This window comes from Sparus aurata, chromosome 2 (genome assembly GCF_900880675.1).
Source record: "Sparus aurata chromosome 2, fSpaAur1.1, whole genome shotgun sequence".
Taxonomy (NCBI): Eukaryota; Metazoa; Chordata; class Actinopteri; order Spariformes; family Sparidae; genus Sparus; species Sparus aurata.
This window is the reverse complement of record NC_044188.1, coordinates 20,315,675-20,327,512: the sequence shown is the minus strand read 5'-3', so window position 1 is coordinate 20,327,512 and position 11,838 is coordinate 20,315,675. Positions and strand designations below refer to the sequence as shown.

General features: G+C 38.5%; 1 protein-coding gene across 2 annotated transcripts in view; it reads right to left on the bottom strand.

Moving 5' to 3' along the window:
- Positions 1 to 2,088: 2,088 nt before the first annotated feature.
- Positions 2,089 to 11,838, bottom strand: part of pde2a (phosphodiesterase 2A) — a 168,092-nt gene continuing 158,342 nt past the window's right edge. For both annotated transcript variants that reach the window (XM_030393820.1, XM_030393828.1), the window contains exons 23-31: positions 11,254 to 11,376; positions 11,062 to 11,149; positions 10,475 to 10,522; positions 9,832 to 9,906; positions 9,644 to 9,743; positions 8,543 to 8,655; positions 6,907 to 6,945; positions 6,609 to 6,715; positions 2,089 to 5,476 (exon numbers count right to left, since the gene is read on the bottom strand). In XM_030393820.1, the coding sequence (XP_030249680.1) occupies positions 5,242 to 5,476; positions 6,609 to 6,715; positions 6,907 to 6,945; positions 8,543 to 8,655; positions 9,644 to 9,743; positions 9,832 to 9,906; positions 10,475 to 10,522; positions 11,062 to 11,149; positions 11,254 to 11,376 (928 nt within the window). In that variant the 3' untranslated portion in view covers positions 2,089 to 5,241. The remainder of the gene's footprint in view (positions 5,477 to 6,608; positions 6,716 to 6,906; positions 6,946 to 8,542; positions 8,656 to 9,643; positions 9,744 to 9,831; positions 9,907 to 10,474; positions 10,523 to 11,061; positions 11,150 to 11,253; positions 11,377 to 11,838) is intronic.

Here is an 11,838-nt window from a genome sequence, read left to right as displayed (position 1 = left end):
CAGTCATATAAGAAAATCTTTGATTCAAATAAAAGGCAAAAGTTGAATATCTGAGCTGATTATTGGTCGACCAGTAGCATACAATATATTCATAAATGTGAATATATGTATAACTTACTTTTACGTGTACTTTTTATTCCTTAGTACATCTATTGCCATGGTATAAATACATTTAATACTGGATACTTTAAGACTTTTAGTCAAGTACCATTCGTATAGGAGATTTCCCCTTTGCCGAGGTAATATTTTAGCACAATGTCTTTAATCAAATATGACTTTTTGGATACTTTTTACAATACTGAAAGTAACGTATTTTAATAAGTCAAGTATCTTTACTGTCTTGTATTATTTATTTATTTTTCTTTTTTTCTCTAACTCATTTAATCTTACTTATTATGTTATTTATGTGTTCATCTCTTTTTACCACCATTAATAGTTATTTACTCTATCCTACTTTACTTTATTTTATTACTATTATTATTATTTCTACTGTTATTTACTTCTGAGTTTTTGTCTTTCTTTTTATTTATTTATTTATTCTTTTCTGTTCCTGATTTGTCCTGCTTTTGCTTTTTCAAGCCCATGGGTTGAATATCTCTCCCATAATATTCTCATGTAACTTCTGATATGATATGAGATGCTTGCAATCTTCATCGGATCTGTCATTGCTTTATAAGGAAACAATAAAAAGGAAAATGACAAAAAAAAATAAGTCAAGTATCTGTACTTCAATTTTAATTTGCTTTTTACTTTAAAGATGAAGATTTTATATGCAAAACACAAGATCAGTTCACAATATATGATGCATTGTTGTGCATATAGTGGTTAAAATGTATCCACCACCATTAACCAGTACATTAAAGAACTGCCTCCACGTTAATGCATCGATAACAATTAATGAACACATGCAGCCTAACACTCTCAGGGGTAAATCTGCATAATGTGTACTTTCACTTTGGACGCTTAAAGTACATGTTGTTGCAAATACTTCTGTAATTCACCAGAAGTAAAATTTTGATGACATGACTTTTACTTGTAATAGCTTCTTGTTACACTATGATGTTCCCACTTTTACTTAATGACACAATCTGAACACTTCTTTCATCAATGAAAAATACACTATTTCAAGTAAAAATGGATATAGAGAAATATTAGGAACGTGTGCATATTGTTAGGTAAAACAGTTTCTTAAATGTTATTTTAGATCAGACACTTTGTTTGGTGTTTGTGTCTTAATATTAGTTTTTTTTATGAACCAACATGATGGTTAGATGTGATTGGGCTGGTTTGGGATGTGCTGTGCTGTCTGTATGTTTGGACCAGTTGGATGGACTCCTTAAATCTAGTGCCCAGATTACCCATGTTGCAACCTAGCCGATGAGTGACATCACTGGAGGCAAACTATCAGATTACATGCAGCTCCCTCTGGTGCCACAAAAGGCTTTACACTTCTTTCTTCACATATGCAGTAGTAGGCTATACTAGATTGTCCCCCTTTACAAATTAATAAGCATTTTTTTCTTCCACACAGAATGTATACTTTCTCCTACAAACTGCAATACCTTCAGCTGGAGCAATTTAATTCAATCCAGATGTGTCAGGCAATAAGCATCATTTTACACCTCATATCAGTTGATGAGCTGATTATAGGACCCTTGTTACAATCATAAATGATGCACATCTCTAAATAAAGTCTCACTTGATTAAATTTGACATCAGTTTGTCTATTTCAGAACCTCTTTCTGCATGAGCCTCATACTAACAGAGGCTTCAAATACTCTACAACCAAGTTATGGTAATATTACTTCAACTACATGTATAATGTGGAGAGACTGCTGATTGCCGGTGGGAGGAGTCAGTCATGAGCTATAGTAGATATTTCCCCCCAGGGCCCCCGAGCATGTTAATCTGACCATTCTTATACAGTATCAGCATGTGGGATGGGTCAACAGGATCAACAGATGCCACTGTGATGACAAAATCTGTGTCGCCTGATGTCACCTGATCATTTTCTAGGAAGCTGGGCACACATGGTGCGGTGAATTTGCAGTATAAGGCATGTTGCACTTTTGGAGACAGTAAACAAGAAGCCTTTCATCAGATTTATTCCAAGAAAGAAAAAAATAAAATAAAATCAAAACTTCATCCATTTGTCTTGTCAAAAATGTCCTTGTTCATTACATCTGAAGGAGAACAAGACCACCAGCACTCAGAACTCAGCAAAACAAATAATTAACAGATGACTGGATTGAGTCCTCAGTATTGGCATCATGTGTACATTTCAGATTAGTTTGGATCCTCATGTGTGGTAGAATATCATATGTGTATACTAAATACACATGCACTGTTCTTTCATCCCATTTGTCTAGAAGTGTTAAAGTTTGGGGTTGTTCAAAAATGGCATTGAAAAAAAAGAACAGGATGCAATCACTTTAAATACATTACAGAATTGAAATACTTCCCATCGTAGTAATGACAGACAATCAAGTAACATTTTAATTTTTCATATTTACAGCAATTATATTCTTGCCACTTTTAACAATCATGTCACAAGTGATCATTACAATGAAATTACATACAGGTTTGAATCCTGCTGTTCTGTGATGACGGGAGATAGATTGGGTTCATACTTCCTGTAATTTCAGACTTCCGCTTGACTCCGACATTAGGGATAACAAAAACTAATTATAAGTTTGCCTGTTTGCCAGGAAGTAGACAATTTGCTTGGCACATTTAGCCCTGACTCTCTAAAGCAAACATAAAGGGACAGATACACACTCAGTATAGAAAACTGTCCTAGGTCTGGACTCTCAAAAGCATTTTCGGGATATAACTTTCACAGGTATTTGTTTTTTGTTTGTTTTGTTTTTTTAAATGGAAACACCATGATCCAACACTTAAATGCCTTTGGGAACTCAGAACAAAAGTAATAATTTAACAAGAGGCATAGGTATTTACATAGGAATCTATGCAACGTCACAGAGGCAGACACTTCATATTGCACATGAAAAAGGCAGGTACGTATGAAACAGTGGTTTTATAATAATAACAGAAACCCACGTGTGAGAGACAGAGCTTGAGAAAGAGAGAGAGGCTCTTCTACAAACACTTCTGTATGCCCTTTTAAGAAATTTAGAGTAAAAAAATATTCAGTCCGTGGAGCAGACCAAGGCAGATCAAACGATTTCACCCAATCACGCTAATGCATATCCCAAAGTAGGTATACCACATACATCAAACCACTCTGCTAACCAATTAACCCTCCTCCCTAAAGCGCCCTCATGAGACCCTCTGAAAAAAATCATATATTTTAAGCAATATTTTTGCTTTCATCTATCTTCACAAGCTTTATCAGGGCTTTATAAATGAAAATCAAATTTTTTAGCAGATTAAGTATTTCTCTCTTGATCTCAAACCAACTAACTCCGCTCCTTTCTCTCTTATTCTCTCTCTCCTTTTCTCTCTCATCTACACACCCACCCGTCCATCCATCCATCCATTAACTTTCACTCCTCCACACACAGCCTACGTACAGTACAGTGTTGTCCATTACAGAAGCTTCTCATCGTGTAACTGTTCTGTGGTTTCCTCCGCAGCATTTCCAACGTTGAACATTGAAGATAAAACTTAATATGTATTGTAACACAAAAACCCCATGGCCCCCCAAAATTGTTTTTCTTTTCACATGAGGCACAATCTGACAAACGTGACTCTAATCTTCTAAATGTTTCCTTTGGGATGCAGCAATAGTGAACTGTTGAGTCTTTTCTATGACGGCTACATCTCTAGTTCCTTCTTTAAAACATTATTTGAGAACGTACAAATGCTGTTTTGTCTGCCTATTATCCACTGGTGGTTGTATACATAACTTAAAATAGAAATAAGTGAAATGACATGAGATCTGAGGTCTCCACACAGGTATTTCACAAATATACATCTTCTGAGCATCATTCAGTCAACACGCTGATACTCATACTATGTCTATAACAAATATACAACATACATACTAAACAGACTCTTTATTTCAATTTTTCATATATTAAAAGCTCTAAGAAAGGCAGCAAAGATGCGCAATAAGGCAGATCCATATGACACACTCAATGACACACTCTGTATAACACGCTCTACTCTGGCACATTTACACTAACAGATGAGATGGATCTTTTAAAGGGCTTCAGTTGATCTCTATCTGGAGTGTTTCATGTGGAAATCAGTGAACTATAATGTGAAAGCAAGTGAGAAATGTGCAAGGGAGTAGGAGAAATAAAACAAGATCAAGAGTGGCTTTTGTTTGTGGTGTAGGTGCAGTGACAGGGTGTGTGTTTTTCATGACGAATGCATGGAGTGGGGTGTTATGGCCAGGGATCTGTGACTCTGTCATCGATCAGTGATTGTCAAATTTTCCCTTAAACCCCCCCCCCCCCCCCCCCCCCCCAAAACAAAAAAAAAATGAGGGAACGTGAATGAATACAGATGACGGTTATTGTACAGTAAATTAGTTAAATCTCCCCTGTACAAATTCATGGGTGTAATGAGTGAATTGAATATACAAAAATCTGTTCCAATGGTATAAAACTGTACTGCATTAATTTCTTAGCCATGAAGAAATCGATGATGACGAAGATAAAAGGAATAATACATGAGGTGTCCATACAGCATGCATTCATAAGCATCAGGTGAGGGACTATGGGCAGCTGGTAGTGAACATAGCTGAGCCATTTAAATCAATAGAAGCTATTATGAAACATTTTACAGAAAGTATAGCACTTTATCTTACTGTTACATGTTGACGTTTTCCATAACAATGAATTGTTTTTTTTTTCCTCTGTCGTGTGTCTGAACAGTATGTGCATGTACATATGTGTGTCAACGCGTGTGTGTTTTTACAATCGTAAATCAGGATCACTGTATGGATGAACTCGTGACTCGTGGTAAAAACTTATTTTTCCAGTACAGCTGCTGAAAAAGATGAAGTCACCACCTTCTGCTTTCCTGAACTGGAGACACAAGCAACATGTAGCATCTAATCACTGAACCGGCTCAGGTGGATCCGCTCGTTTCAAATCACTTGTCTGATTTGATTAGTTTCAAAAACTTTGTCCTGTCCATTCTGCATGGCCTGCTAAGCATCTAAGTGATTGACAGCAGAGAGATCCCTCCCTCTCAGGTCGCTAAAAAGGTATCCTCAGCCTCTTATTGGACCACAGAAAACTTTGAGAAACAATCAGCCGCCCGCTGGTGTCACTGACCCCTCCCTCCCTCTGCATCTTCAAGGCAACCGTTGAGGCAGTGGTCATCGCTCCCAAAAGCACCCTGGGACTGCAGCAGCTCGTATTCCTGGTCCAGGAAGTCTAGACTATTGTTGCTAGGCAACCCACGGATGGTGAACTTGTGGGACACTTTGGTCCACTGCTCCCGATTTGCTGCCACTCTCTCGTACAGCTCAGTGGCCTCAGGAAACAGTTCAGACAGCAGCCTGAAAGGACAGAGGACAGCGGTGGCATGTGAGCTGACATACAGTTTGTTAATGTGATACTTCATGAAGTGAGGCTAACAAGATTTGTTTTACACAGTATTTTGAAAAGTATCCAAAAGTCATACTAGTTTAAAAATATTACTTTGGTAAAAGTGAAAGTCAAACATACAAATGGTACTTGAGTAAAGTCTTAAAGTATCTGATATTAAATGTACTTAAATATCAAAAGAGATTTTTCTGTTAATACATGTGCTTAGGTATCAAAAGTTACAGTAAATTATACATACAGTATATTTACACGTATGATTGTAATACATACTATGGGCCGATCTGATATTCAGAATTTGTCTGATCGGAGTCTGTGTTTTTTAAAAACCAATGTATTTACTTTTTTATTTTATGCCGATAAAATACATTAATTAAAAACATTTGCTACTTTGCCTCTGATGAAGCACGTTATCTGCAAAGTAATGAGTAACTGAAGCGATCAAATAAATGTAGTTGAGGAAAAAGAGCAATATAAATTAGCAGAAAAAGGAAAATCTCATGCAGATAAAAGTATCTCAAAATTGTATCACTAGCCCTTTTTAGATAGAAAAGGCGGCACATTTGCTTCAAGGTAAGGGCGGCAATGTGTACCCTACGAGGCGGCAAATCGGCGGACCAAAACAGACCCCCAATTTGCCGTCCTCTGTCTAAAACCGCAGACCTAGCTGCCAAAAGGACGGGCAATTTGTGGCTTGCTGCCCTGTCTAAAAATGGCTACTGCCTGCAGACACTGAGAAACATTATAATCCATTTGGACTCATCTCCAATAGTCCAATATTCACTCTCATTTAGCTCTGTTTTGATCTCCACCAACTGCTAAACCCTCTGCTGGGTAACCAAACAGTTGTGAGCTATGCCTGTTTGCTATTTCTAATTGATGATGGCTACAGGGAGTTTATTACAGTTTTTTTGTTGGTGAAAACGGCAGTCTGCAGCCGCCAAAAATACTGATGATGACAGCAGTGAGGACGAACTAAAACGAAAGAGATGTCAAAATAGAGGCCAAAAAAACAAAACAATGAGCTGAACTACACTAAGATGCTTAGTAAGTTGATCAACGTAGGGAGGAGTTTTTTGTACGCACTTGTAAATGGGCATGGCGATATGTTCCATGAAGCTTATCTGTAGTTCTGGGATGTACGCTTTCTCTCTGTCCATCATCTCACTGGGCCTGTTCCCCATGGCTTTTTCCTGCACACACACACACACACACACACACACACACACACACACACACACACACACACACACACACATTACATACACATTACAGATAGACATGAGTAATGTGCTCACTATTGTGTAAAATAATGACACGCACTTCAGCCACTTGCTAAATGATTTCTCGTGGCATTTAACAGCTAGTACACAGTGACACATACCAGATCGCCTTGAGAGAAGAACTCTTTATAAATCAGCTCCTGTGGACACATAGAGGCAGACATCTATTATGTTGATATGGTTTCAGACTCACAGTGACAGTGAAGTTACATTATTTGTAATGTCACACAACAAAGCAGCAAATATAATAAGATTTAAACTTATTTATGACATCTTTTTGGGGGAGAAATCAAAGGTAATTTTAGAAGTTTGGATATAAAAAAAGGAATATTGCAAGACACTATGTAATACCATACATTACTAGGAGTTCATGGTGTATCACAGCCAGCATTTTTAGCTTTGGGAGAAACTTTCTCATATTTGAAATATTACTGTAATTTGACTCTACTGAGTCATGCCAAGGCTGTAATCTAACATAACATGCCATCCCCCTTTATTACATTTCAATATTTGGTTTTTTCATTAATCCCCATCCTGGCATGTGAGAAAAACATGTACCAGCTGAGGCCAATACAAGCCAGAGCCTGAATTAAACAGAAATGGGTGTTCAGTTTTGGGAGAAAGGATTACAGTGCATTTGGTGTAGGTGTTAGATGTTTGGAGATTTAGGGTGCATGATTTAGGACAAGGGTCAGGGGTTTGGTGTTGAAAAGGGGCCAGGCCAAGATTAAATGTAATCCTAAAACGGAGTGCGTTTCTACAGAATAAAAATGTATATTGACTGAAAGGCTGTTTTCAACCGATCAGCTAAGCATCTCATAATCTTTATTGTCTCAGAAATGGGTCACTTTTACTGTATATCCACTGGGAATGGGAAATCTTCAGGAATGCACTGCTTAAAACAGGAGCTCCAGCTACTGCATGTCCTCTAGCAGAGACAAGCTGTCTGAAAATGTGTCGATTCTTCAACTACTATACTTCTGCAACTTGTGCTCCCCTAATAACTAAATGTTAATGATCGTATGAAAATACTGCGGTGTATTCATCAAAGGGTGCAGCACAACCCCCACATGAGGCTGTTCAAAGCAGCATGACCTAAATATCAGTGTGCTGATTCATGTACTGTTATGTAATTGTTGTCACAGTTATTTCCCAACTTAAAGGTCCCATATCATTCTCATTTTTAGGTTCATACTTTTAAATAGGGTGACTACAAGAAAATGTTTAAATGCTTACATATTCAAAAATCTTTTTTTTCCTCCTGCTGTAGTACCTTTATTCGAGCCTCTAAACACACTAAAACCCCTCATGTCTACATTGTCTGACTTTTTGATGAAAAAACGCCTCCAGGAAATTAAAGACCATACTTCAGAGAGTATGTTAACCACTTATTTTTTTTTTTTTATCAACACATTTTTTGTTCCTTGAATTTGTGTAGGAAAGGCTGTTCGTGCTGCTGTTCCTGGTGTAAGTGCAGTCTCATCAGCGGAAATTACCGTAGTTGGACTTGCCTTGTTTGATCAAAATATTATCCGCCCTGTCAGTAATTTTGGGGAAAAATCAGTGCTTAACCTTCTCTCTGAAGGGCCTTGGTGGAGGTATGTGCGCTACTGAGTGCCATTCTAGTTGCTGCTGTGGTGAGGACTGGATTTGTTTGTGGAATCATACATCAAAAACTAAACACATGTAAGCTAAGTTTGCGGTAAGCATTGACATTGGTATAGAATGTGAACTGACAGCAATCTTGCGTGTTGTTTTCCAGCCCTTGGTTTGGTCTGACAAGTCACACGATGTCATCAACAGGCACAGCAGCATGGAGCGGTGGGTTTGGCTTTTAGGATTGTATCCGTCTGAAACACACACACACACACACACACACACACACACACACACACACACACACACACACACACAAACACAAATATGACTATCTAAGCTGCATGCAACATTTGTGTTTGCATTAAATTAGATGACATCTGGGAAAAACTACTGGTAAACTCACGAGTCAACACCATCGTAAAATTTTGGATTGAAACATTAAACTGATTAATATTTTGTATTGATAGATACTGATGATCAGAAGTCGTGGCAGTTTGTTATGTAAGAAAAAAGTTTCGTATGAAAAAGTTATGTTTCAATGGCATCTTAACATTGGTTAAACTATTTCCGTACGTGATTGACAAGTCACACAGTCTGAACGTTGCTCAACTCAATAAGAAGCTTTTAATGTTCTTGAATTGCTTTAACAGCACAAAACTGATTCCACCAAAGAAACTTCCACTCAGGATGACTTATAATTGGTTGCATTCAGGCATAAAAAATGCTGACCAGGAGGTCACAGCGAATTACATTACATAAGAGTGAAGTACACGTCTGTACAGTCCAATAAAAGTAGAGGAAAACTAAGAATGTCACTGATCAATACTGCAAGTTTGACCTCAGATCTCTGTAAAATATCTAGCAAAGAAAATCTATAGTCTTTTGTGTGGTGAATAAATGGACCTAACTGCAAAGGAAATGGTTTCATAATTTCAGAGTCTGTATATTTGATAGCGATCAGGCAAATGATGGAAAGAAACTACATGGTGATTCATCACATGATCATAAACATGACTAAATTTCTGATATTCAGTTATTTTCTATTCCTTAAATGTCTTCATGAGGCATGTTTTTCGCATGTGAAATCAGCCTTTTCTGATTCAAGCAAAATGGAAATAATAGTTTGCTGTCACTGCTCTGGACCAAACATTCAAACTAAGCCTCCCTTTGCTGTTCAGGGCTGTGAGTATGGCTTAAAAGCAGAGATGTGGCTGTGCATGCTGAACAGCTGAGACGTACCGTCAGCCATTTTCTGCAGGTCCTTGAAAATGCGAAGATGGTGAGCCAGGTCTGTAGCTAGAATGATGTCTCTAATCAAATCCAGCACGCGCTGGTAGTCCTAAAAAACATCAACAATAACTTTAGCTTGCACATACTGTACAGTAAGTCATTTATAATGAGGAAATGTCAGATTTCTTTTATCCTACCTTCCTGGAGAACTTCTCAAAGATGTTGCAGCCAAAAGTGTTCAGAATGGCGATGGCCTGGGCAAAGTGGTGTCTCTGTCATGGCCAAAAACATGAATGAGTGCATTTTCAAAATGCTGCTTTTGAAGGAATGTTGACTCATATTGAATGCCACAAGCAACATCACTTTACATGCCTCCTACTGCCTCATCACTGAAACTAAGGAATTATGTGTGTTGGTTTTGGCCACTAGGTGTCATACAAGCACAAAACAACAACAATTAGTGGCGCACACAAGCTCATCAACTCAGAAGCAACAAACGAATATAAGAAAATTCTACAGGGTGCAAACTTAATACACTACACAATTAGAGTCAGTGGTAGTGTGGAGGTCTAATTTTCTGCCCCCTCTTCTAATGGATATAAATGGAAAGGACAAATAATCAGAACCACCTCCCAACATAAAAGCGCTCACATAAATGAAGAGGTAACTGAAAACGGTTGTACTTTGAATTGGATTAGATTGTGAAGTTGTGCCTAATAAAGTTGCCACTGAGTGTACATGCGGTAAATATTTATATAGGCCCAAATTCCCTCATGCTGTCTGAACCATTGTCAGCTCTCCCTCTTCCTTGTGATGTGATGTAACTGGTTGTGAGTTTACCTCCATCACAGATCCCTCTGAGCTGTAGAGAGCAGCCAGCACAGATTGCTGCAAATAGAAGCAGACAGTCCAATGAAACACAATCCTTTTAGTGTACACATTGTATTGATTCAAAGGAAACAACATCCTTTGATAAAGCACACTTTCTTCTCCTTGACTGTTCGTGTCAGCTTGAATATGAATCATGTGACAGAGAAAACACAAAAGAAGCTGACCTTTGTTGCATAATGACAGTCACTGTGCGTGTGTGTGTATGTGTGTCATTTAGGTGCTGCAGGGTTATGCTTGTTTAGAGCGCAGCAGAGCAACATGCTTTTAATCACAATGACATCTAGCGTCTCGCTGGGGAGAATTCACAGATACAACAGCAGACAGTGATTCCACTGTGACACGCCCAGGACTCTGCTCTTATTGACGCTACATCCTGAGCATCTACAAGCCCATCTTTTTTTAGTCTACATTTTTTAAAATGCAGGTGCAGTGCTACGTGTTCGGGAGGTTTAATGTGTTTATTTTTTTCTCTCCTTTGAATCATTTTTCTGTTGCTTCACTGTGAGCCGCTCTAATACTGCAGAATAGTTTCTCACTGAGGCGACTTGGAAAGAGTTGTTGGTGCCACGGTGGTCCAGGTCATGGCACATACAGGAGACAAAGAGAGCAAGAATCTCTATATCCCTAAGAGGAGAAGAAGGAGGAGAGTTCAGGATCAAAACAGCACCTCTTGGCTGGTTCATTTAATTTATTAAAGAATTGGGGAGCAGTGTGCAATATGTTCTTACTCGAGGTAGTTGGACAGCCCTAGGTTTTTGTAGAGCAGGTAGCAGAAGTGTGAGACAGAGAAGGCGTGCATCCAGTTGTGGTAGGGAGGGTCCCTGTAGCCTTTCTTCACCATCAGACAGAACCTGACACCAAAACAGCTGTTCAGTTGTCATCCACACACAACAGTACGCAGCTGGTGACACATGTAGCATATTTGTAGCATATTTAACTGAGTGATGTATCTGACCTGTGGATCAGGCTTGGTCTCATTCTACTCTTTACTTGAATTGAAACTAAAACATGTATTCCAGTCATTTTCTGCTCTGCTGGTCAATTTTGATCAAAATCAGTTTTGTTGCTGGGCAGCTGCTTACATTGCTTTTCCCAAAGTGTTTGGATTTGGGTCGTACAGTCGACTGTCATAGAAACATTTGTAAAATTCATTGGCATCATACATTTCTGCAAACCGTGGATACGTGGTGTGCATGTATATGAGCTGTCTTCCTTGTCACAAGGAGAGGGAGGAGGAAAGAAGGAGGAAGAGTGGATGGTGGCGGTGTTACACTTGGCTAAGACAGCTGTCAGGCGAGAGGCTGCTGTTAAGG